At 38.6% G+C, this 27,858-nt stretch overlaps 1 protein-coding gene across 1 annotated transcript in view; it reads left to right on the forward strand.

Moving 5' to 3' along the window:
* Window positions 1-20,161, forward strand: part of CNOT9 (CCR4-NOT transcription complex subunit 9) — a 31,054-nt gene extending 10,893 nt beyond the window's left edge. Inside the window, exons 2-8 of the mRNA XM_052659944.1 lie at window positions 2,737-2,916; window positions 4,110-4,225; window positions 6,608-6,717; window positions 11,225-11,334; window positions 15,908-16,006; window positions 16,437-16,528; window positions 17,854-20,161. Of these exons, the coding sequence (XP_052515904.1) occupies window positions 2,737-2,916; window positions 4,110-4,225; window positions 6,608-6,717; window positions 11,225-11,334; window positions 15,908-16,006; window positions 16,437-16,528; window positions 17,854-18,022 (876 nt within the window). The 3' untranslated portion in view covers window positions 18,023-20,161. The remainder of the gene's footprint in view (window positions 1-2,736; window positions 2,917-4,109; window positions 4,226-6,607; window positions 6,718-11,224; window positions 11,335-15,907; window positions 16,007-16,436; window positions 16,529-17,853) is intronic.
* Window positions 20,162-27,858: the final 7,697 nt, after the last annotated feature.

Raw genomic sequence — 27,858 nt, forward strand, 5'->3', positions numbered from 1 at the left:
AAAGGTCCATCTAGTCAAATCTATGGTTTTTCCAGTAGTTATGTATGGATGTGAGAGCTGTACTGTGAAGAAAGCTGAGCACTGAAAAATCGGTGCTTTTTTTTTTTTTTTAATTTTTTATAAAATTGATGCTTTTGAATTGTGGTGTTGGAGAGGACTCTTGAGAGTCCCTTGGACTGCAAGGAGATCCAACCCGTCCATCCTAAAGGAAATCAATCCTGAATATTCATTGGAAAGACTGTCGCTGAAGCTGAAACTCTAATACTTTGGCCACCTGATGCAAAGAACTGACTCATTGGATAAGACTCTGATGCTGGGAGAGATTGAAGGCAGGATGAGATGGTTGGGTGACATCACCAACTTGATGGACATGAGTTTGAGCAAGCTCTGGGTATTGGTGATGTACAGGGAAGCCTGGTTTGCTGCAGTCCATGGGGTCACAAAGAGTTGGACATGACTGAGCAACTGAACTGACAGACTTCCCTAGCTCTCTTAGAACCAAAGTCTCATAGAGGCTAAAATTTCCATAGTAGTTTCAAAAGGTGGAGTATTACTGGCAGCCGGTGGTCATGGCCATAGGGATTACCAGACACTGGCCCTTTAGAGTGCCAGCATCACTTCAGGGGCACAGTCTTCTATGTTGGAGTCAAACCAGCTCTGGAAATGGGAATATGTGGAGACAGGGCCTGGAGTTCCAAATCCATTATACACTAGCTGGTACCACCATTGCAGCCTGGTGGTGTTCACCTAGAGTTCCCCAGGATGGGATAGGGTACAGGAGTGCTGGATACAAGTCATAGGTTGACCCTGGAGAGGATGGTGGAGCTTACTGATGGTAGTGTCTGGATGACAGGCCTCTAAGAGTGAGTAATGACTAATCAGGATAGATGCTATATTGCTGGAACATTGTCGTACTCCCCTCTTCAGGATTGTAGGTAGTCCAAGAGATTGTGGGCAGGAGACCCAAAGCTACAATTTTAGCCCTTGTTTTCACTGAGCTTTTAAGGTGATGTAATACTCTAAATAAATGTATCCTATCTTCTGGTGGAATTACGTTTCCAAAAATAATTTTTAAAGTTGAAGGCCTATCTGTGGCAGCATAGGAAAGGCAAATGCATGGACCATACTGTTATTGCTGTTGGGAATGGGGATCAGAGAACTACCCTATTCCTTCTACATCATTTAGGAACCTCATGTTTTCTTGAGCATCACTGATGGGAATTACAAAACAGCTTTTAGCAGATTACTCTGAGGCACTTAAGGAGGACTTAAGTTGCAGGCTATATAGTCCATTTAGCCGAACACTTTGTGGTTCATTCTAGCACACAAGAGAAATGATAAACATTAAGCTAAAAGCTTCTAATCGAGCTTCTAATTATAGAAGGCGGTTGTTCAGCTTGAGTAGAGTAAATGTGAGTACCCCTCAGAGTCCACTTTAGACTTCATTCTGTTTTTTAGCGAAGACAGTTGTGCTTTTTGTTCCTCATCTTTATATCATGTGGGATGGGTCAGTCGCTATTCCATCACACTAAGGTGTTATGGGAACAAATAAATACTGTAAGAAGCTGTGTAATATGGTTCAAGAAAGATTAGAACATGCAACTTTGTACTTGGGTGAACTAAGCAAGTTAATTCCTCTGAGCATTCGTAGTCTAATCTACAAGTGTAGATCTCTTTTCTATCTACCTACTCTGTTAATCATGGTTGGGGGATGCGGGAAATGAAGTGAAACAATATTTGGCTCGGGATAGAAATAGCCATGAATTTGTTAGGACCTCAGAGCCTGAAGTAGCAGTGGTAATCATTTTTCTAGTCTTTCATCTTACTTTTCAGGTAAGAATAATTAAGGAACTTAACCAAGTCTGTTTGAAAATGTGAAGAATTATAGAAGTCCTTAAATTTTTATTGGAATATTGAGATTCTTTATAGCACAGTAATGAAATATTCTTTATATAGTTTATATATGAGTAAATAGTGAGTAAATCTCCAAGGGATGGCGGTAGAGTCTGTATAAGAATCATTAGAGGGGGGAGCTTTTCCAAAATTAGGTAAGTTTTCTCCTTAATGGAGGGGGATGCTGGAGTTACTGGGGAATGAAGAGCAGTAGGGGGTGACTTTTTCTTTCAAAAACTATGGTAGTCACGTGGTTAAAAAATTTAAGCTGTATGTAAAAGAGTTTATTGTGTACAATGCAAAATAAGTCTCCCATATAGATTCTAACCTTAAAGGTAACTACTGTTCGTTTTATGTGTCCTTCTAGAAATGTTGTATGTAAATATATAAGAATAAATGTGTGTGTTAATGGAAGCATGTAAGCTATTTTACACTCTTTGTTTTTTTTGCTTCTTATTTAGTATCAGCACAGTAGAGAGATTACTTTTTTAAAGGGCTGTGTAGTATTCCAAATAAAGATGTACCCATACATATTTAACCAGTTCTTTTTTGATAGATGTTTATAGATTTCAAGTTTTCCGCTTTTAAAATAGTACAACAGTAAACATTCTGATGTCTTCAGTACAACCCAAGTATACCTCTAGGGCAAATTTCCAAATATGGTATTATTAAGGAGTGTGTGTGTTTTATTGAATTAGTTTCCATCAAGTATATGTTTCTAAAAAAGATGCCCTGTTATTTACAAAATATATATTCCCTCTAAAGGCTATAGCAGAGTAAGACTTGGTTTGATGCTAATGAAACTCACATGTTTACTTTTACTTTTCTTATTTTCACTTGAAGCCTGTGCCTACTGCACTGGCTCAGGTGGATAGAGAAAAGATCTATCAGTGGATCAACGAGCTGTCCAGTCCTGAGACGAGGGAAAATGCTTTGCTGGAGTTAAGTAAGAAGCGAGAATCTGTTCCTGACCTTGCACCCATGCTGTGGCATTCATTTGGTACTATTGCAGCACTTTTACAGGTGAGTGTATATAGCCATGAGTTGCATTTCATTCTAATTATCACAATTGTATCTCTCTGCCTTTGTACAAATGATTTTGAAAACTTTGGTAAGTTTTTTTTTTTAAGTGTTAACATTTGTAAGAATCATAGAAAAATCTAAGATACTCATTAAAATGAAATCCTTGGATCCTACGCAGGAGATTTTATTTATTTAGTCTAAAATGAAAATTCTGTATTTTTAGCAAGCAGCTCCCACTCCCAGATGATTTTGATGTAGGTGATGTAAGAACTGCACTTTGAGAAACACAGCTTTAGGATTACTGTAAAATAATACTGCATAACGAGGTGGAGTGGGGATGGTGGTGGAGAGAGAGGTATAAGAACTGAAAGGTATATTCTGGGTAAAGAAAATGCTAGTGTAAAAATATAACAGCCATAGGAGTAAAGGTGGGTATTCTTGTATATTAAAGAATAAATAACTAATATTTGATTCTGACTAGAACAGTCATTTCCATGGAATAAATTGATACGATGTAGTCCTAAGAACCAAGATATGATCATCTTTTAAAGTATTGTCCACATTCCTAATAATTCGATTAATTTTTAAAATCTGTTGGGTAAATTCATATTCTATCTGTACTGCATGTACCCAGGAAACTAGTCTTTCTTATGGGAACATTTTCTGTATAAAAATTTTACAGTTAAGATAAATGGAATTGTGTTCAGCAAATCATCACCTTTTGACAGAGAATACATATGTTCTCTGCTGCTTGTACATATCCCCACACATGTACATACTTTCTTATCTCCCCCTTTTTGCACTTGCTACATGACCAAACAGAAACTTCTTTATGAGTTAAAGTGGTTGATTTATTGACATTTTCTGGCCAACTGTCTCATCACTACAACCTAAATAGGGTGTTGACAAAGGTGGGGGAAGGGGTGTCCCTCAAGTGAAAGCCTCAACAGATGATGCAGAATATAGGGAAAAGTGTGGGTAACCACAGCTCCCTCCTTAGAAATCTTCCTAGGGATAATATGTTTCAGATAGTCTCAGTCAGGTATATTTGTGATGAAAGGAATATTGTTTATTTCTGCCCCCTCTTTGATGGTTCTGTTCTTATAGGGTATACAAAATTAAAATTGTTGGCCTTCATACCATGGGAATTAAAGTTATTCCGTGCTCATATGGTGTTGATTTCCATTTTTTAGGAAATTGTAAATATTTATCCATCTATCAACCCACCCACCTTGACAGCACACCAGTCTAACAGAGTTTGCAATGCTCTAGCATTACTGCAATGTGTGGCATCACACCCAGAAACCAGGTAAATACTTTGGATGGATGTGTGGGTAGAGGTTTGTATTGAATGTGGTCCTAAACTTCTTCAGAATGATGAGAGGAGGGGCTTGCAGGAGGGTGCACCTGTGTGGGTGTGGATCTTCAGGACCCCTACTTTTTTTTTTCCTGAAGAATTTCTGGTCTCTAATTTCACCAGATTTTGGTGTAGTGGCAATATGGTACTGTTTAACATGTTTTTTTTTTTTTAATTGAAGGATAATTGCTTTACAATATTGTGTTGGTTTCTGCCAAACATCAACATGCATCAACCATAGTAACATGTTCTTTTATAATTGATTTTTTTAATTGTGGTAAAATATAAATAACATAAAATATATCATTTGAACCATTTTATTTTATTTTTATTTATTCATTTATTTTTGGCTGTGTTGGGTTTAGTTGCAACATGTAAAATTTTCATTGTGGCTTGCAGGCTTCTCTCTAGTTGTGGCATACAGGCTCAATAGTTGTGGCACATGAGCCCAATTGTCCTGCAGCATGTGGTATCTTAGTTCCCCAACCAGGGATCGAACCCACATCCCCTGCATTACAAGGCAGATTCTTAACCACTGGACCACTTGGGAAGTCCTGATTTTAAGTGTTCAGTTCAGTAGTTTTAAATACATTAATATGGAGAAGGAAATGGCAACCCACTCCAGTACTGTTGCCTGGAAAATCCTATGGACGGAGGAGCCCAATAGGCTAGTCCATGGGGTCTGTAAAAAAAAAAAAAAAAAACAACATTAATAATGTGCCACTGTCACCAGCATCCATTTCTGTAATTCTATTCATCCTGTAAAACTGAAACTCTATACCCATTAAATAATAACTTCCCATCCCCCTGTCCCCTAGCTTCTGGTAACCACTGTTCTTCTTTCTGTCTATGATTTTGACTATTCTGAATACCTCATTATAAATGGAGTCATATAGTATTTGCTTTTTTGTGATTGGCTTATTTCACTTAACATAATGTCCTCAAGGTTCATCAGTATATTGCATATGTCAGAATTTCCTTCCTTTTTAAGGCTGAATAATATTCCGTTGTCTCATTTACTTTTTGCCTGTTGGTAGTAAGGAACTTTAAAGGAGTGGCGATCACCTCTCAGGAAAAGTCAGGTATACAGCTACTACTTGCTCCCGAATCCATGGTAGGCATCACTATGCCATGCATGAGGCACAGTGCATGGTATTTAGTAGGAATTCAGTAAGTGTCTGTACTCAGTACTTTTTCTCACATAGTAAGCCAGATTTGGCTTCAGAACCTTTTTGAACACAGGATTCTAGTCAACGTCTGTCATAAATGAGAATTGATGTGCAAGTTGAGAAATGTTTGCCTTACTGCTGTATCTGACAAATTAAGAAAGGGGAGATTCTGTTCAGAAATCTGCTCTGTGGCTTTTATGGCCTTAAGGTGCTTAATAGTCATCTTATTAAAGCCTTTCCTCTCTTTGTCAAGTTTTCCTTATAAAATCTGAGTGCTGGATTGGCACTGACCTTTTGGAACATTAGAAGCTTTGCTAAGAAAATTACTTTTAAGTACTTAAGAAAAATAAAAGAGTATTTAGTTAAAATTTTGGGATATTGACTCTCCTGTAAGGTGTAACTGTTACAAATTATATAAAGTAATAGACTGATTGCATATTAGTTGCTGAACATACTAGCTGCAGATAAAAGTGTTTTTAGGATACTTGGTTTATCTGAAAGCTCTAACAAAGAAGTGTATTTAAGTGTAACAGATAAAACCTTGATAGTGGCTGCTTTATTTTGTTGTCTTGGTTTATAAGGTTTTGTCAGCTTGTACCTGTGAATATTATTAATATTGTTATTCACTCGTAAATTAGGTAAGAGAAGACATATAGGAGAATCTCTTGTGCACTTAAGTACATTTTATGACCTATATTTAAAATTTGCAGTTGGATATTTTATCAGTTTTTAAGTACTTGGTACTGGTTTCAGGGGAAATTTTGTGTTCCTTTAACCATTGGTCTAGGCTAGGGTTTTTCAGCCTTGACACTGTTGACATTTTGGGCTGGATTAAGTCTTTGTGGTAGGAGAAGGGGGAAAACAGGGGACTGTCCTGTGCACTGTAAAATTTTTAGCAGCATCCCAGCCTCTGCCCAGTGGATGTCAGTCACTTCAGCTGTGACAACTAAAAATATCTCCAGATACTGCCACATGACCGAGGGGGTCAAAATTACCCCAGCTGAGAACCACTGGACTAAATTAAAGACCAGTAACCGTCTTCCCTAGAGATTTCTCAGTCAAGCAATGTTAAAGGCCTCACAAAATTAACCACCTGGAAATTTGAATGTTCAGAATCCTTAGAAATTAGCTCTAGGCTCAGAATGCAATTCTTTTTTTCTTTCAGGTCAGCATTTCTTGCAGCACACATCCCACTTTTTTTATACCCCTTTTTGCACACCGTCAGCAAAACACGACCCTTTGAGTATCTTCGCCTAACCAGTCTTGGAGTTATTGGTAAGTTATTAGGATCCTTCTGCAAGCCTGGAATCATCATCATTCGTAATAGTAGTCTTGGCTTAGGTGTTTTGTCTGGTCTTTTATAGCTTTTGTTTACCTATTGTTTATTTTTGTCTTTGGGGTTGAGTCTAATAAAACAGTTTTTACTAATAAATGAATATCAAGAACATGGGTTTTCTTAACAAGTACCATTCTGAGTGTAAGGCTGTGAGGCCTAACATTTGGGATTAAATTCAGTGTGTATGTAGAAATGTTTATTAATTATAGGAAAAGTAAAGTAAAAGAGCATTAATCAACAAAGAATATAATTACAGGAATAAGAGTTTGAGTTTGTTATTTTCATTTGATTTTTCATCTTTCTCACTTCTAGGCTGTTCTCCCCTAATTCCAGGGATTTACCTTCTGTTTTACCTTGTTGAATTTTTGCATGTTCAAGTTAATTTTTTCATATGCATTTATTATTGGACATGTATCTAAAATATTTTTTACTCAAGAAAATTATATATTAGCTATTTCACATCTCAGACTCATTGCCCTCCCTTTTTTCAGTGTCTTTTTCTCATAGTTTTTGCTTGACATAATAACCAAGTAATAAGAATATCAATTATAGAAACTTTGTTTTGTTAAATTATTATTTTTATATTAAACCTGGCTTTCGTCCTTATGATTGTAAACCATGAATTAGAAAGTATAATTTGAAAGTTTGGTATTTCTCAAAAACATTTTATTCTAATTTTAAGGAGTATCTGTTATGAATGTTATGGTTTTTTACATCTTCTAAGAAGTCCTCTAATTAGAAACTTTTTTCCCAGTATATTCTTTTCTGCTTTTAAGATATAAAAACTTCTCATGTAGGCTTTGAAACATCAGCATGATTCTAGCCAAAGGAAACATTTATGTTCATTATTCTAATTCAGATCATCCTACTGCTGTGGTTGGATGATGCATTTATGTTAGGATAAACGTTGATAGTGGGGAGGTGTGAAAAAAAATAGTTGGATAGTATTAAGGTAGTTGTCTATCCTTGCATATATTTTTAGAAACTCAGTTTCTCCCAAGTCATTTGAAAGAACAAGCAGAAGGTGAATGTTTGTGCCTAGACTCTTTCCTACAGTTCAAGGCTTATCAGATCAGTTTGAATATAAATGAAGTGATATATAGCATAAATTAGAAAATAGCTGAAACTGAGTAAAAATAAAACTACAAAATATCAAAATTTGTAGGATCCAGATTTAAGCAGAGCTTAGAGGAAAATTTATATCATTAAATGCTTATACTAGAAAGAAAGAGGTCTTCAATCAGTGAGCTAAGCTTTCCTTTAAGAAATTAGAAAAAGGAGCAAATTTAAGCAGAGCAAACATAAGGAAGGAAATAATAAAGACTAGATAGATATCAATAAAAATGGGAACAGAAAATCAATAGATGAAATCAGTGAAACCAATACCAGGTGTTTTTTTATTGAGACATGACAGAAACACTGTATTAGTTTTTGATATACAATATAATGATTTGGTATATGTATATATTGCAAAGTGACCACTACAGTAAGTTTAGTTAACATCCATCATGACATAGTTACACTTTTTTTCCCCTTGTGATAAGAACTTTTTAAGATCTCTAACTTAAGATTTCTCTCAGCAGCCTTCAGACATAGACTACAGTATTGTTACTGTAGTCACCATGCTATACATTATATCTCTGGATCTTACTTACCCTGTAACTGGAAGTTTATACCTTCTGACCACCTTCACCCATTTCATCCATCTCCAATTTTTTGTTGAAAAAAACAATGAAATTAATAAACCTCTAACCAGACAGATGAGAAAAAAAAAAGACACAAATTGCAAATGTGATAAATGGAAGGGGATACATTGTGTAAGACTCCTCAGACAAAAGGATAATAAGATAATACTGCTAATAACTCTCTGTCCATAAATTTGACCACCTGGGTGAAATGACAAATTCTTTGAAAAATACAGTCTGCTAAAGTGCACTTAAAAAGAAAAAATGTGTAAGACTTTTCCAGAATGTGCAGTGGGGGCTTCTCAACTCTTGATGAAGCCAGCAATACTCTGATAATGAAAGCAGAAAAAGATTATAGTCCAGCATCCCTGATGAATATAGATGCAGAAACTTGCGACAATATGGTAGATAGTATTATTGTATAGCAGCTATACTTCAGTTAAAATTTTTTTCAAAGAAGAAAAAATAAGATTGTCTATTCATAGACAACCTGTGTTGAAGAATCGACAGAAAAAAGCTACTAGTACTGGTGAACTTAATAAGGTTGTAGGATACAGAGTTAGTACATAAAAGTTAGTCATATTTTGGTATGCTTGAGCTAAATAGAAATTGAAATTTTACCAAAATATTTGAAAAACTTGGGTGTAAATATGTGCAAAGTCTGTAGTTACAAACTATAAAGCAATGATAAAAGAAATCGAAGAAAACCTAAATAAATTTAGAGATAAACCATGTTTATCAATTGGTATATCAATGATTCAATATTAACGATGTCATTCTGCCCACAAATGATGTATAGTTTTAGAGCAATTCTAACAAAATTCCAGTAGAAGCTTTTAATAGAAATTGGTGATCCTAGTGAAAGTCTCTCAGTCGTGTCTGACTCTTTGTGAGCCGTGGAATTCTCTAGGCTGAATACTGGAACTGGGTAGCCTTTCCCTTCTCCAGGGGATTTTTCCAACCCAGGGATCAAATCCAGGTCTCCCGCATTGCAGGCAGATTCTTTACCAGCTGAGCCACAAGAGAAGCCCTTGGTGATCCTAAGATTGTATCTGAAAAGGCAAATAAACTAGAATATTCCTTTTTTTAAAAAGAAGGATATAAAGTTGGAAGATACAGTCTACCTAATTTCCAGATCTACTGGAAAGCTACAAAAGTCAAGATATTGTGGTGTTGGAGAAAATAAGGACTTACAGAGCAGAGTGGAGAGTACAGAAATAGACCCACACAAATCAGGTCAATTGGATTTTTGACAAAGACACAAAGAGAGTTTAGTGAAGAAAGGATAGTCTTTTCAATAAATGGTGGTAGAACAATTGGATATTGTATGAGTACATGACCCATATCTTGTACTCTATACAAAATTAATTCAAGATGGATTTTAGACCCATATGTAAAAAGTCTAAATGAGATAGTAATTTGACATCTGTTGTAGGCCATATTAGTTAGTTATGGTTTGTGCTGTTTAAAGATGTAGTATTTATAGATTGCCAGTTGTGGTTAAAGCAAATGATACCACTTTGTTCTGAAGTAATTGACTATAGTTATTACAGGTCCAGTTAACTAAGGCCTTTGATATAAAAGCTAGCGAAGCATTGAATCACTCAGGGAAGTAATTTGTTTAATGGGACTTTGCCTTCCTGTATACAGAATGGAGAGGATATCACTGAATTGTGTCTGTCATCTGGTCAGTAATGTCAGTTTAGAAACCAGCATAGTAGAATTGGGATAATCTTGGAAATTACTTGTCTAGCTCTTGTGAATTAAAATAGCAGAGGCTTGCAAAGTGAAGGTAACTTTATCAAACTTTGGTGGAATCAGCATGAGAATCTAGGTATGTGTTTCTTGTTTAGGTATGCCCTACAGTGTTTTGCTTTTTGGGGAAAGAGGGGCAATTAAATAACCAGGAAGTCATTCATACCTATTGTGAGTAGGATTCAGAGGGCATTGTTTCTTTTTACCTGAGAGTGTGCTTTAATACTGATATAGAACTTTTCTCACCAGGGCTCCCCTGGTGGCTGAGACCGTAAAGAATCTTCCTGCAATGCAGGAGACCTGGGTTCAATCCCTGGGGTGGAAAAATCCCCTGGAGAAAGGAATAACAACCCACTTCAGTTTTCTTGCCTGAAGAATTCCATGGACAGAGGGGCCTAGAAGGCTCTACAGTCCACCGGCTCACAAAGGGTTGGACACAACTGAGCAACTAATACCTCACTACTTTGCCCTGGTGGCTCAGGGGCACAGAATCCACCTGCCAGTGCAGGAGATGCAGATTTGATCCCTGTATCAGGAAGATCCCCTGGAGAAGGAAGTGGCAACCCACTCCAGTATTCTTGCCTGGGAAATCACGTGGACAGAGGAGCCTGGTGGGCTATGGTCTACGGGGTCTCAGAGTCCAACATGATTAAGAAACTAAGACAAAAATGACAACAAGAATTCTCTCTTACCTAAAGTACATGGAGAAAAGATGGTGATATTATTGTGTGATTGTCTACCAAAGTGATAGAACAATTATTTAAGTAGCTAAACTGATGCTAACTATGTGATGGAACAAATTTTGTACCTGATCTTTTAGTGTCAACAGTCAACCTGTGCTTTTCTTGCTCCTTTTTTTTTTTAAGCCAGGGTTTGAATCTGATTCTCTGACATATAAACCACAGTTTGTGTTGTATGTTATTTAAGTTCCACAACTAGACGGATGAACAATTTTAGTTGGAAACCCTGACTCTGAAGTAATTTTGTTTGTCCATATTTTCTTTAGGGGCTCTGGTGAAAACAGATGAGCAAGAAGTAATCAACTTTCTATTGACAACAGAAATTATCCCTTTGTGTTTGCGAATTATGGAATCTGGAAGTGAACTTTCTAAAACGGTGTGTGTTTTTATCTTAATTAGATTCTATGTTGTGTTGACTGTGGACTACTACTTCATGGTTGAGTTATCTTTTTCTGCCTCCCTTCAGGTTTTTGAAACTTTCATGAATGATTTTTTCTCTTTTGAATAAAAATTGTTATATAATGATTTAAGAACCTAGAACCATCAGAAGAATATCAAGTTAAACATTATATTTCTCCCTTTTATCTGAACCCCCTTCTGACACCACAGGTATATTTTTCTAGACATTCTTTATACATAATCAAGTATGTATATATATACTTGAGCTTCTGCCTGCTTTGTATTTTAACCATGGATGATAATGTAACTGGTTATAGAATTCTTACCTCTGTTTTCCCTCTCAGAACTCCATTATCATAGCCATGTTGTCTTCTGGTACTGAATGTTGTGAAATCTTGAGTCAGCCTAATATTTTCCTTGTCAGATTTTTTTCTGAAAGAGCCTACTCATTGCGTCTTTTTTGTTGCTGTTAATGTTTATAGTTTCCCCTTTGTTTTGGCCTCTTGCTTAAGCAACATCGGTTATGCTGTATTGTCTATTTTTCATGTGTCTCTTCTCACCCTCTAATTACTTTCTATCTTTAATTTCATATAATGTGATTTTTCTCAAGGCTACTTTTCCATGTTGCTATTTTTAGCAGTATCTAACCTCTGCTTCTAAAGTATATCTGGTCACATTGACTGCTCACTTTAATTTTTAATTAGGTAAGTATTGCTGAGTTGGATATAAGCAGATGTAATGATTTAAAGTTTGTTTGTTGTGAATATGCAGTACAAATAAAGTAAAAACTCATATGCTACTACAAGTGGGTATACAAGCAAATAAATGTAAGTCTTCTACCTTACCTCTCAGTTCTTCTCAGTAGTAACCAGTATTATTACTTTCTTGTAGAATCTTTCTATAAATATTTTATGTATACATGTAGCAGTTTTAATTTTGTATTAATTTTTTTCCTCTAGTCTCTGCTTCTCACTTCTCCTGTTGTTTCAGCTCTTCTTTGAATTTTGTATTTTCTTTTAACTTTTTAAAAATGTTTTTCAAAGTTCATATTTGCTTCAGTTTCCTTGAAAATGCAGATAAGTATTACTTGCTACCGTTTCTTGGGTTATGTCTCTATAAAAGTTTCCCTGTGGGAGTCTTGCTGTCCAGGATTGCTGTTTGTTTAAAAATAATGGATGGAAAGAGAGATGTTATAAGCTGAAGTTGGCTGTTTTTAAGTCAAGTGTTTTGCCTCTGAATACTTTTCCACCCAGCCTGCCAGTCTAGGGTGTGTGTTTTAGGGAGGATTTATACCTCTGCCTTCAACTTTCTACTAAACACACAAAGGATAAGTGACATGTGATCTGTGTTCATGCTTTTCTTTTCTCATTTCTTCCTTAATTTATTTTGTTAATTTCAGTGGATTTCTGGGACAGGATTGGAATGGTTATAACTGTATTCTGTTGTTTTTAAATTCATAGTCGCCTGTCAATAGGTATTTTTCAAGTTGGCTTCTTACGGCTGGGACAGAAAAAGATTCATTTCTTCTTTTTTGACATTTCTTCCAGGAGCCCCCATCCTAACGATCCCTCCCCTGTTTTCATTCCTTGCCTATTACTAAAATTAATTCATCCTTGATGTTTGGAAGTTCCCATCGACCTTTACACTTCAATTAGAATGCTTCTCCTATCCTGCCTTATTACATGGTTTGTAGTCAGTTTCTGGCATGTCTGTCTTCTTTTGCTCCATGCAAGCAAAGACCTTGTCGTGTTCACTTTTCATGTACAAATCCTTAGTCTCAGGCCTTGCCGTAGTAGGCATCAGGTAAAACAGAGGTTCTCAATCAAGGCTGTGTGACATGATCACCTGTCAAGTGTTTTAAAAACATCAGTGTCCAGGTTCCATCTCTGACCTACTGAACCGTTGTCCAGAATGATAAAGTATGGACATTTGTGTGGTTTTTTGTTTGTTTTTTGTTTTTTTAAATCCCTCTGGGTAAGTGTATAGTATGTTCTTTTGGAAAGCTGTTCAGTGGTACCCACTATAAACATAAGTCTACCCTATGACTCAGCAGTCCCACTCCTGCATATATACCCAAGAAAAATGAGCTCTACAGAATTCCTTGGCGGTTAGGACTCCATGCTTTCACTGCCAAGGGCCCAGATTCGATCCCTGGTCGAGAAACTAAAGTCCCACAAGGCACATGGCGCACACATACATACCCAGAAAATGAGCTCTTACGGACATCAGAACATGTATAGGAGTGTTTATGGCACTTTTGCTCATGAAAGGTAAACTGTAGTATATTTGCAAAATAAACTACACAGTAGTTAAGAATGAACTGTTGATATATGCAGCATAGGTGATATTACGTCAGATGAAAGAAGCCAGGCACATATGAGTTCATACTGTATGACCATTATTTTATTTTTATTGAAGTATAGTTTATAGTTGACTTATACAGTATTGTGTTAGTTTCAGGTATACAGCAAAGTGATTCAAATATATATTCTTTTTTCATATATATATATATAGAATATATAGATACATACTCTCTTCCACTGTAGATTATTACAAGATACTGAGTATAGTTCCCTGTGCTATACAATTGGTCCTTGTTGGTTATCTGTTTATATTGTTGTTCAGTCACTCAGTTGTGTCTGACTCTTTGCAACTCCATGGACTGCAGCGTGCCAGACTTCGCTGACTTTCACCATCTCCCAGAGCTTGCTCACACTCATTTCCATTGAGTCGTGGTGCCATCCAACCATCTCATCCTCTGTAGTCCCCTTTTCCTCCTCCCTTCAATCTTTCCCAGCATCAGGGTCTTTTCTAATGAGTCAGCTTATAGTATTGTGTTTATGTAAATCCCAACTTCCTAATGTTCTGCATTTTAATCTGGTGTGGTTCACAGATGTGGAATAGGTAAAAATCAAAACACACTTAAGATTAGTACACTTAACACATTTTATTGTGTATATGTTTGTTTGATTTTCTTATTGGTGCTATAAAAAATTGCCACAAGCTTGGTGGCTTAAAACACCACCAGTTTATTCTCTTATGGTTCTGGAAGCCAGAAACCGTAAATCAGTTTAACCAGCTTAAGTCAGGGTGCTGGTAAGGATGGCATTGCTTCTGGAGACTCTAGGAGTGAATCTCTTCCCTTGCTTTTTTTCAGCTTTCTTTATATATATATATGACTTTATTTGTTTATTTTTTGTTGTGCTGGGTCTTTGTTGCTACACGGGCTTTCTCTAATTGTGGCAAACGGGGGCTCCTCTTTAGTTTTAGTGTGCAGACTTCTCATTGCAGTGGTTTCTCTCGTTGCAGAGCATGGACTCTAGGGCTTAAGCTTTGATAGTTGAGGCTCCTGGGCTACAGGGCACAGGCTCAGTAGTTGTACACGGGCCCAGTTGCTCTGAGAAATGTGGGATCTTCCCAGATCAAGGATCAAACCCGTGTCTCCTGCACTGGCAGGTGAACTGCCTTTTTCAACTTTTAGGATTGCACATCTTGGCTATTCTTCCCTCTTCCGTCTTGACAGCCAGTGGTGTACCATGTTCAAATCTCTGCATCTGTCACGTCACCTTTGTTATGGTCACATCTCCCTCCACTTCCCTTTTATAAGAACCCTTGCGATAATGACCTTTAGGGCCCACCTGGATCATCCAAGATGGTTAATCCCCCCAAAATTCTTAACAGTCACATCTGCAAAGTACCTTTTGCCTTATGAAGTAGCATCCCCAGGGTTTAGTGATTACGACCTGGATATGTTTGGGGACCATTATTTAGCTAACCACAATGTTATACACCAGTAAAACAGTAAAATAAAACAAATAAGTCCCACAGTTGATTCTGATGAGCAGCTAAGGAAGAGAATCATTTATAATAATCATTTGAATTGAATTAAAACTTTTTTAACCCCATCTGTGTAAGGGTTAATGAGCTTAAATCAAGCTTAAATGGAGTGTATTCTTTATTACTGTTGGAAGTTTTTGAAGGGAGGCTTAAAAATCTTATTTTCTTAACGGTCTTTTTAAGAATAGGAAAAATCTTACCTAACTCATTTGGAAGAGATGAGGCATGGCTGCCTTTCTGAAATCATCTTGGCCCATGGAAAAGTAGGAGGCTCTGTGTTTAACTAGGTTTGGATCTCAACTCTGATTTAGTCACTTTGTTGCTTGGGATCTTAACCTGGCAAGTTATTGATTGATTAACGGTTATACCTGGCACATAGGTGTTCAATAACTAAGAAAACCTCTCTGTTTTTAAGACTCTGATAATTACCTTCTCTTTTTAAGTAAAATAACAATGGTACCTACCTCATAGGTTTGTTGTGAAAATAAGATAAGGAATGTTACAGCTTTAGGAAAAATTCTGGCACATAATGTTGAATATGGTAATATTTATTAATTTTTTTCTACTGTACATAAGTTGTCATAATTAAGTTATCTAGAACACAAGGATATTTTCTTAGTTTTCTGCTTCATGGTTATTCCTAGGAGAGGAGTAGACAGTTGGAAGACAAGTCTGAGCAATGTTTTAGACTCCCTAATTTTGTTTTACTCCAGGTTGCCACATTTATCCTCCAGAAGATCCTCTTAGATGACACTGGTTTGGCTTATATATGTCAGACATATGAGCGTTTCTCCCATGTCGCCATGATCTTGGTGAGTTCTTTCCTTTACCTTTTTTATTTATTTGGCCGTGTTGGATCTTAGCTGTGGCATGGGGGATCTTCTGTTGGAGCGCGTAGGCTTCTTTCTAGTTGTGACACCTGGGCTTTAGAGCGCACAGGCTCAGTAGTTGTGTAGGCTTAGTTGCCCCAGGATATGTGGGATCTTAGTTCCCCAACCAGGGATTGATCCCGAGTCCCCCTGCATTGCAAGGAGGATTCTTAACCACTGGACCACCAGGGCTTCTGATCACACAACTTAGTTTCTTTGCAGTCAACACTGAGCTACTTCAGTCTCCCAACAGGAAACAACAACCATGAAACCTTGTATAACAGTTCTCGCAATATCTGGTCTCTGAAACCAACTAGGGTTATTCTGTGTTTTGTATGTTCTTTCCTACCCCACTTTGTTTTGGGGGAAACAGGGTAAGATGGTCCTGCAGCTATCCAAAGAACCTTCCGCCCGTTTGCTGAAGCATGTAGTAAGATGTTACCTTCGACTCTCAGATAACCCCAGGTAAACATTTATAGAATGTATAGGACTTTGGGGAAATACACTGATAAGTGTCTGCCCCATCTCATGTCATGGCTTCTATATCTTTAGGACCGGGAAGGGATAAAACTAATTCAGCTCGTCTGAGACAGACCTTGATTAATTTCTTTCAAAATCTGAAATGCTAAATTTGAAAATCCATCAGAGTGTTGTGTCCCCATCAAAACTGTGTACCCTACTCTAAAATTCCCGAGAGTTCAGACACTGAATCTCATGATCCATTACTCCTGTGGTTTGAGCTTTCTGTTCTACTCTCAGCGGTCAGAAAGAAAAGTATATTTTCAAAGATCTCTTAAGAGAGGAGCAAGCCCAGAAGGCTGTTGAATTGTATCTCTAGTTCTCCTCTTGATTCCTGTAAAGTGCTTGAGCTAATTATTTTACCTCCCTATTTCTTTGTGCCAGAAATCATACATTGTAGATACAGTGCATTTTAGAAAAATTTGACCTTTTTGCTTTGTAAATCCATAATTCATGCTGAAAGCCACTTGCTCATATTCTGCTAAATCACATAATGGGATGATTTCTATGTTCCTAGGAATGGGGATAACTTGATTAATGTGAACTCCTGCCACTGAGGTTATTTAAGCCCTAAGTATTTCTTTGACCATTTTCTCCTGTTCTTTAGTGGTTCCTGACTTCACCAAGTTTGAAAATACATTTATTTAAAACTCTCCTTGTAAAAGAAACTAGGCTAAGTACAAAAGCCATAACTTTAAAAAAAAAACAGCCTTATAAATAGTTAATTTACCTTTATGAGTTTTCAGATTTGACTTTTACTGGTAATATTTTAAAGAAAATGAAATATTTGAAAGTTCATCTGATAATAACTTTACAGTAGTTTTACTGCTCATCTCTTAAGAGTTTTAACGTAAAACTGAAGCTGTTTTTGGAAAGACACAAATTTTTATGAATCAGGTCATATCCCCTGTTAATGTTCTGATTTTGGAATGTTTTGTTTACTGTCACCCGTATATTTTTAACATGAGTATTTCGACAGCTGTAATAAATCAGAAAGTAGTTTGAATTGAAGTAAATTGTTGCTATTTGCTTTGTCACAAAGTTCAATGTAGGGAAAACATTCTGAAAATGTTTACAGACAACAGATCCTGGAGGTCTCTAAGCCTATGTCTAATATAAGCTTTAGAGAATTTTAATGGCTTCTTAAAGTACTTGACAGAGCCATAGATTCCCAGGATTCTATATATTTATATCTAAGAAAAGGGCTCTTTCCTGACCCCCAATGTGGGTTTATTTGTTTGGTCTCCCTGGTTGGTTTGTTTTTGATGTAGGGCACGTGAAGCACTCAGGCAGTGTCTCCCTGACCAGCTGAAGGATACGACCTTCGCCCAGGTGCTAAAAGATGACACCACCACCAAACGCTGGCTTGCACAACTGGTGAAGAACCTGCAAGAGGGTCAGGTCACTGATCCCCGGGGGATTCCCCTGCCCCCTCAGTGATCTTCCCCCGTCCCCTCCCACTGCTCTCCGCAAGTTGGGGGAGGGAGGGGGAACCTGCAAGGAAAACAGCTCAGGTTTTATCACCGCCGACTGGGAATAGACGACCTCAATGCTGAACTGCACTGGAGAAAAGGGGCACGGTACCCCCACTGAGGTGTATGAGCTGCCATCTCAGGCTGCCTTGAGGACCTGGGCTCCCTCTGCTACTCCCAGGAAACGGGCTCCTGACACAGCAGTCTGCCGCCACAGCCAAGGAGGGTGTCAACACCAGCAAATGCTGTATTTGCAGCAGGCCCACGATGACCCTTCTCCCTCACCTCTACTCAGCCACTGGCAGGGAGGGGAGACTGGTGGCAGCAGCAGCGCTCTAGGCACGGTGAACGCCTGGGACCAAACCATGTGGCGTTTTCTTCTTTTGCCTTCCTGGAAGACTCGAGATGTGTCACTCCATCCTCTCTCTCAGTATTTGTTTACTTTGGATTTTTGTTTTTAATCTTAGAGAGAGGTGTGTTTAGTGGACACAAGCTGTAATATTCAGCAAACCTTTGTCAGTTGGCACTGTTTACAAGTCTGTTAGCTGCATAAGCTCAATAAAAAGTTGGTCTGGGCATTACATCCCCTCTAGGAGGCCAATAGCTGCGTGAGCTGTTGGGGGAAATGGGAGGCAGGGGAAGGATATGAAGCCAAAGGACAGCAGGAACCCACCACCTATTTCCCTTCCCTTCTCCATTCTTCTACCCCCAGTTCTGGATGCCACAAGGACCTTAACCTCGCTTCTGGCTTTCGCTGCTAGCTTTTCCAAATCTCAGTGCTCTTCCCTTCTTCACTTTCCTAAACTTAAAACAGGCGTCTTAATTCACCAGACTGTCCTGGAAGGATATTGTATTGAGAGGAGATGATGAATGTCACCTTCAGTTTAAGTCCTCAGAGACATTTTCTGGATGACTTTTAAAAGGAAGGTTATCTGGGCTTATGATGATAGGCTCCTTGATCCTATTCTTTGTTTTGGTGTAAATCTACAATTCCAAGTGTCTTCATGATTGTACTTGAAGCAGTATTAACTGAATGAGTTAATTTTATTCAGATTTAAGATAGAGGACTGGACTCTGCTTGCTCACTCAGTATTGTTGGGTTTTTTGGTTTTTTGTTATTTGGTTTTTTGTTTTTTGTTTTTTTTTTCTTTTGTTTTGGACACATTCCCTTATGGTCTGTGGGAATTGTGAGATTGTCTCTGTAATATTTTTCACTTTTTTGTACTGTGTCAGAGAATCTCCCTTTCTTCTATGGATCTTTAAATGACTCTATTCATAATCCAGAGGTTTGAATCTGTGATCCAATGTAAATTAAATTGCCTTGCTTTCCCCCAGTCCTTCCACCTACCATTCCCTACTGTCTCTCTAATCCTCATCTCCAGTCAAAGATGGAATTTATAACCCAACTAGAGAGACCAAATATTTTCAGTCCACATCTTACACAGTTGAAGGTGAGTCTGAACACATTTGAGGAGAGTTACAGGGGGCAGGCTCAGAAAAACCTTTGCAGGGGCAGTTTTGCCAACCCAAGGGCTCTTTTAAGCCGACTTTCACAAAGGGAGCCGGCCTTATTAGTTGGCTTCTGTCTCTCTAGAGCCAAGAAAGTAGTAATGAAGTAGCCTAGATGTAGGAAGGGTAGAATAAGCACTTACTCCCCAGCTTTCAAAAATGAAGAGGAGAACCAGGCCAGCTCTCACTAAGCTCAAGCCTGAGGAGAAGAGGCCTTGGAGGAAGCAGAGAACAGCATGGACTGGATAAACGTCTTGACTCCCTTCAGCCCGCAGTTTCTGCCCTGCAGAATCCAGCTAGGGTAACCCTGATTTTTGCCAACCGCCTTCCTGCTGAGCCAAAGTTTTCTCATTCCCTCTCCTTTGGGGAAGCAGCTGAGGCCCCAGGCTATGCTCCCTGAGAAATTCTCTTCTCCATCTTTTGGTGCATTGGCCATTGTACTGTGCCAATAGTGTCTTAATTCTTGTACCATCTAATCTCAGCGGGCCTTGGATCCCACGTAGGAGTCGGGGGGAGGGGTGGAAATGGGTATTGTTCCGTGTAGTTGGTCCTGATGTCGTGTGTGAATAAAGAGACCCCCTCCCCTCATTTTGTGTGTTCTGTCCCTCTCACTTCCTCAACAGGACTGAAATAAAAATGCTTCTGTTTTTATAACAATAGTTTTTCCTTTAAACTGTGGAGATTGGATTTTGTCAATGTGGAGATATCTAGGCACTTCGGTCAATGATCCTTGTCAACCTTGCCTCTCTACCTCTGTGCACCTACACACATACACTGCCCTACCAAGAGGGCAGTGATGGTTCCTTTGTGGATAGGTCCTTTGGGAGAGTCTTACTGATGTTTAAAAGCTGTTTGGGAGGCTGGGATGGCATCTTTTTTCTGATGAAGTATCTTGCTTAAACAGAACTTCACTCCTGGCTGTAGTGGCCAGAACCTAGTACTGGTGTGGGAGAGGCTTCCCTAAATGAAGAGATAAAACTTGAAACATTTTATCACCAACTTTAATGTCCATTTCCTTCCGGGGTTCAAGACTTCTATTTCCAGACTTGTTTCCATCCGTTTCTGGCTCTCAGTGTCACAGAGCCAACCTCTGTTTCCACCTTCTTTTTTGTGAGGCTTGAGAGCCTTTGTTTCAGTGGTGGAACAGGACAAGGAGAGGTACTGGTAACCTTCAGAGCATGCCTTCCTTACTAACAGTATGTATGATTCCCTTGCTAACTATTCCTGTTGCTCAAAGGCTGGGGAAGTGTGAGGGGGAAGAGGAGGAATATGCAAGGTTACTCTATCAAAAGTCCAAGGAAAACATTTGAAATGGAAAAAATAGAATGAAATGACATTTTTCTTCCCTGAATATTGCAGAATTTCATTTTTTAAAAATACATGTATTTCAAAAGCAGATATAATAGGTTGAGTTGAACAATACAAACCTAGCTTAACTGACATACTTAAAATACTGTAACTCAACCAACAATGCACATATTTGTAATTGCACCAAAAGCTTTCACCAAAATTGATCATAGCTCAACTATCAGGTAAGCTATAAGTAAGGAAATTTTCCCCCCAAATTAAAATAATACAGTGTTCTCTGAATACAGAGGGATTAAGCTAGAGGGGGAAAAAACTGGAAAGTCCCTAACTTATAAAACTATAATTCTAAATAACCCACTCATCACAGGAAAAAAAAAAGTACAAAGAAAATTAGAAAAAAAAAATAGTAATGAAGACACCTTATGTCAAGAAACTGGGAAAGAGGGATGTCCCTGATAGTCTAGTGGCTAGGACTTGGCAGGGGGCCCAGGTTCAATCCCTGGTCAGGGAACTGAATCACGTGCTGCAACTAAAAATACCACAACTAAAAAAATAAACCTGTATGCTGTGGCTGGGGATCCCAAGTGCCACAGCAAGGACCTCTTCCAGCCAAATAAAACATAAACTAGGAAAGAATAGCAAATTCAAGAAGTAGAAGAAATGCCAAAAAAAAAAAAAATGAAATAAAAAAACAGATGTATAGTAACCAAAAGTCATTCCCTCAAAAACAGTAAAACTGATAAAGCTATAGACTGATCTGGAAAAAAAGTGAATGTTAGAAATGAAATAAAAGAGACATCACTTATATCTTAGTCACCAATCTCCTGAACTTCAGAAGCTATAGTGAAAAAACAGGTCTGAATTAAAATTAAGGAGCGGTGGCTGCGCGGGCACAGGAGGGCTTAGAGGAGCTATTCCATGTTCACGGTCGGGAGGGGCGGCGGTGAGGAGATACCCCTCACCCAAGGTAAGGAGCAGTGGCTGCGCTTTGCTGGAGCAGCCGTAAAGAGATACCCCACGTCCAAGGTAAGAGAAAGCCAAGTAAGACAGTAGATGTTGCAAGAAGGCAGACACACTGTAACCATAATCACAGAAAACTAGTCAATCTAATCACACTAGGACCACAGCCTTGTCTAACTCAATGAAACTAAGCCACGCCCTGTGGGGCCACCCAAGATGGTCGGGCATGGTGGAGAGGTCTGACACAATGTGGTTCACTGGAGAAGGGAATGGCAAACCACTTCAGTATGCTTGCCTTGAGAACCCCATGAACAGTATGAAAAGGCAAAATGATAGGATACTGAACAAGGAACTCCCCAGGTCAGTAGGTGCCCAATATGCTACTGGAGATCAGTGGAGAAATAACTCCAGAAAGAAGGAAGGGATGGAGCCAAAGCAAAAACAGTACCCAGCTGTGGATGTAACTGGTGATAGAAGCAAGGTCCGATGCTGTAAAGAGCAATATTGCATAGGAACCTGGAATGTCAGGTCCATAAATCAAGGCAAATTGGAAGTGGTCAAACAAGAGATGGCAAGAGTGAACGTCAACATTCTAGGAATCAGTGAGCTAAAATGGAATGGAATGGGTGAATTTAACTCAGATGACCATTACATCTACTACTGCGGGCAGGAATCCCTCAGAAAAAATGGAATAGCCATTATGGTCAACAAAAGAGTCCGAAATGCAGTACTTGGATGCAATCTGAAAAACGACAGAACGATCTCTGTTCGTCTCCAAGGCAAACCATTCAATATCACAATAATCCAAGTCTATGCCCCAACCAGTAACACTGAAGAAGCTGAAGTTGAACGGTTCTATGAAGACCTACAAGACCTTTCAGAATTAACACCCAAAAAAGATGTCCTTTTCATTATAGGGAACTGGAATGCAAAAGTAGGAAATCAAGAAACACCTGGAGTAACAGGCAAATTTGGCCTTGGAATGCGGAATGAAGCAGGGCAATGGCTAATAGAGTTTTGCCAAGAAAATGCACTGGTCATAGCAAACACCCTCTTCCAACAACACAAGAGAAGACTCTACACATGGACATCACCAGATGGTCAACACCGAAATCAGATTGATTCTATTCTTTGCAGCCAAAGATGGAGAAGCTCTATACAGTCAGCAAAAACAAGACCAGGAGCTGAGTGTGGCTCAGATCATGAACTCCTTATTGCCAAATTCAGACTGAAATTGAAGAAAGTAGGGAAAACCACTAGACCATTCATGTATGACCTACATCAAATCCCTATTGATTATACAGTGGAAGTGAGAAATAGATTTAAGGGATTAGCTCTGATAAAGTGCCTGATGAACTATGGAATGAGGTACGTGACATTGTACAGGAGACAGGGATCAAGACCATCCCCATGGAAAAGAAATGCAAAAAAGCAAAATGGCTGTCTGAGGAGGCCTTACAAATAGCTGTGAAAAGAAGAGAAGCGAAAAGCAAAGGAGAAAAGGAAAGATAGAAGCATCTGAATGCTGAGCTCCAAAGAATAGCAAGAAGAGATAAAGCCTTCCTCAGCGATCAATGCAAAGAAATAGAGGAAAACAACAGAATGGGAAAGACTAGAGATCTCTTCAAGAAAATTAGAGACACCAAGGGAAGATTTCATGCAAAGATGGGCTTGATAAAGGACAGAAATGGTATGGACCTAACAGAAGCAGAAGATAATAAGAAGAGATGGCAAGAGTACACAGAAGAACTATACAAAAAAGATCTTCACGACTCAGATAATCACGATGGTGTGATCAATCATCTAGAGCCAGACATCCTGGAATGTGAAGTCAAGTGGGCCTTAGAAAGCATCACTATGAACAAAGCTAGTGGAGGTGATGGAATTCCAGTGGAGCTATTTCAAATACTGAAAGGTGATGCTGTGAAAGTGCTGCATTCAATATGCCAGCACATTTGGAAAACTCAGCAGTGGCCACAGGACTGGAAAAGGTCAGTTTTCATTCCAATTCCACAGAAAGGCAATGCCAAAGAATGCTCGAACTACTGCACAGTTGCACTCATCTCACACGCTAGTAAAGTAATGCTCAAAATTCTCCAAGCCAGGCTTCAGCAATACGTGAACCATGAACTTCCAGATGTTCAAGTTGGTTTTAGAAAAGGCAGAGGAACCAGAGATCAAATTGCCAACATCCGCTGGATCATCGAAAAGGCAAGAGAGTTCCAGAAATACATCTGTTTCTACTTTATTAACTATGCCAAAGCCTTTGACTGTGGACCACAAGAAACTGGAAAATTCTGAAAGAGATGGGAATATCAGACCACCTGACCTGCCTCTTCAGAAACCTATATGCAGGTCAGGAAGCAACAGTTAGAACTGGACATGGAACAACAGACTGGTTCCAAACAGGAAAAGGAGTACATCAAGGCTATATATTGTCACTCTGCTTATTTAACTTCTATGCAGAGTACATCATGAGAAACACTGAGCTGGAAGGACAAGCTGGAATCAAGATTGCCAGGAGAAATCTCAATGACCTCAGATATGCAGATGACACCACCCTTAAGGCAGAAAGTGAAGAGGAACTAAAAAGCCTCTTGATGAAAGTGAAAGAGGAGAGTGAAAAAGTTGGCTTAAAGCTCAACATTCAGAAAACGAAGATCATGGCATCCGGTCCCATCACTTCATGGGAAATAGATGGGGAAACAGTAGAGACAGTGTCAGACTTTACTTTTTTGGGCTCCAAAATCACTGCAGATGGTGACTGCAGCCATGAAATTAAAAGACGCTTACTCCTTGGAAGAAAAGTTATGACCAACCTAGATAGCATATTCAAAAGCAGAGACACTACTTTGTCAACAAAGGTCCATCTAGTCAAGGCTATGGTTTTTCCAGTGGTCATGTATGGATGTGAGAATTGGACTGTGAAGAAAGCTGAGCGCCAAAGAATTGATGCTTTTGAACTGTGGTGTTGGAGATGACTCTTGAGAGTCCCTTGGACTGCAAGGAGATCCAACCAGTCCATTCTAAAGATCAGTCCTGGATGTTCTTTGGAAGGAATGATGCTAAAGCTGAAACTCCAGTACTTTGGCCACCTCATGAGAAGAGTTGAGTCATTGGAAAAGACTCTGATGCTGGGAGGGATTGGGGCCAGGAGGAGAAGAGGACGACAGAGGATGAGATGGCTGGGTGGCATCACCGACTCGATGGACGTGAGTCTGAGTGAACTCTGGGAGTTGGTGATGGACAGGGAGGCCTGGTGTGCTGCGATTCATGGGGTCACTAAGAGTCTGACATGACTGAGCGACTGAACTGAACTAAATTAAATTTTGAAGCAGTATAACTCAGCCACGAAAAACTATCAAAGGTATTAGAAGCAAGGAAAACTAGCTGCTAGCCTTTCCTATGAATGTAAATGTAAAATTTCCAGTCAAGTCAAATCTAGCAACATATAGAAAAGATAATGGGTCATATCTGATTTGGGTTTACTGCCACAATAGAAGATTGACTTGATGCTTGAATTCAATTAACAAAAAACAAGAGAAGAATCACAATCGTTAAATATATGCAGGAAAGAGCACTATAAAATTCAATACCAGGACTTCCCTGTTGGTCCAGTGGCTAAGACTCCATGCTCCCAATGCTGGGGCCTAGTGTTCGATCCCTGGTAAGGAAAGATCCCACGTACCAAAACTAAAGATCCTGCATGCCGCAGTGAAGATTGAAGATCCCCTGTGCTGCAACTAAGACCTGATGCAGCTAAATAAATATTACAGGAAAAAAAAAATTAAATACCTATTCATGAGTTTTAAAAACTTTGAAAAGCAGGAATAGAAGGGGTATCCTTAATCTAATAAAAATCTTTATGTGTGTGTATGTAGATATACCTATGTGTATATCTGTGTATAATTATTTTGACCTAAAAATTCAAATTCATTTATAATTTAAAGATTTAAAAGAAAAAGTTTCATATTCATGAAAACACAAAATCTTAATAAAAATTCTATGGTTGGGACTTCCCTGGTGGTCCGGTGGTTATGAGTCCACCTTGGAATGCAAAGGATGCAGGTTCGATCCCTGATCAGAGAACTAATCCCGAATCGCTCAGAGCAACTGCACCCACTCATCACACCTGGAGAGTTTGCACCCCAAGGAAAGGTCCCAAGTGCCGCCAACTAAGACCCGATGCAGCCAAATAGATAAAATTCTATTTTTAAAAAACCTGTAGTAAACTTCTGAGTTATAAAATACTGAAATCATTCTCCACGAGATGAAGAATAAGATAAGGATGTCCACTATCACAACTCTATATATCATTAAACAGGTCCCAGCCAGTGTGATGTCAAGAAAATAAGATAATAAAGGGAAAAAACAAAAAAACATGCTGACAACATGGTTGTGTATGTCAGTAATCCAAAGGAATCTACAGATTCTTAGAATTAAGTGAATTTAGCAAGGTCACAGAATACAGTCAATATGCACCTCAAAAAAGTTAATTATGTGTTTCTAAATACAATAAATAGAAAATGACATTCAAAAATATATTGTTTATTATAGCATAATAAATTGAATAGCTCAAAAATAGATATGCCAAAAGATATGCAGACTCTACATTGCAAACAACATTCTGGAAAGAAAGATTGACAGGTATGTGGTCAAGTCATATACGTCAATTCACCTAATATTTTTCTTCCTTGGTATAGGTTAGCTTATATCTGTTGGAAACAAAGTGGGAACTTGTCTATGTTCTTGAGTATTTAGAAATCTCACTATGTTTCACAATAACTTAGTTTTATTTCTTTAAATTGTATATAAGATACCATTAGAGAAACATTTTTAACCCTAATGAAATTTCAGGGATGACTTTACAATCTGACAACAACATGAGTACATTTTGAAAATTAAAAAAAAATTGAAACATCTTAATTGTAAACAACAACAACAACAAAAAGACTGACATAGATGAAGAGATATATCACTCCATGGACTGGAACATAATATCGGAAGGATAGCTGTTCTCTCAAATTAATCTGCCAGTGAAACTCAATTCTAAGTAAAATCCCAGCAGGTTTATTTTTGTGAAGATTGACAAGCTTATTCTAAAATTTGCATGGAACTAGAGAAAAGCCCAGCAAAGTAATGAAGACCCAGCTCAGCAAAAAATAAATAAGTGAAAAAATAAAATTAATTTTTTTTTATTTCATGGAAATGGATAGTGCCAAAACAGTCTTGAAGAAAAAGGAGGTTGGAGTCCTTCCACACCCAGATACCCTCCTTTAACTGTCAACCCTTAAGACCCGTCTTTCTGAGACATGACTTATAAATAGCATATAGTTGTATTTTACTTCGTGAACTTTCTGAAAGTTTCATCTCTCACAGTGGTCTGTCATACCCTTTGCATTAAGATTTTATTTTTGGCTGTGCTGGGTCTTTACTGCTGCATGGGCTTTTCGTGAGTGGGGCCTACTCTCTAGTTGCAATACGCTAACTTCTCGTTGCGGCTTCTCTTGTGGTGCACAGGCTTAGCTGCTCTGAGGCTTGTGGGATCTCCCTGGACCAGCGATCAAACACATGTCTCTTGCATTGGTAGGCAGATTGTTTACCACTGAGCCACTAGCGAAGCCCTGGCGTTGCATTTTAAATTCCAATCTCTATCATCTTGATCTCTGATTTCTTTTATACCTTCTTGTCCCCCCAACCTTGATTTTTTGGGAAAGGGGGGTTATTTTGAAGGTTTTTGTGAGTGTTTTCTCTGGAATGGAAGTGTCCATGTATTCTGTTGTCTTTCAAAGTTATATATCCTGGCTTTTAAGTTAAACAGTTGTGCTTAGTCATTTCAATCGTGTCCGACTCTTCATGACCCCATGGACTGTAGCCCACCAGGTTCCTCTGTCCATAGGATTCTCCAGGCAAGAATACCGGAGTGGGTTGCCATGCTCTCCTCCAGGGGATCTTCCCAACCCAGGGATCGAACCCAAGTCTCTTGTGTGTCCTGCATTGGCAGGTGAGTTCTTTACCACTAGTGCC

This window comes from Budorcas taxicolor, chromosome 2, assembly GCF_023091745.1.
Source record: "Budorcas taxicolor isolate Tak-1 chromosome 2, Takin1.1, whole genome shotgun sequence".
Lineage (NCBI taxonomy): Eukaryota > Metazoa > Chordata > Mammalia > Artiodactyla > Bovidae > Budorcas > Budorcas taxicolor.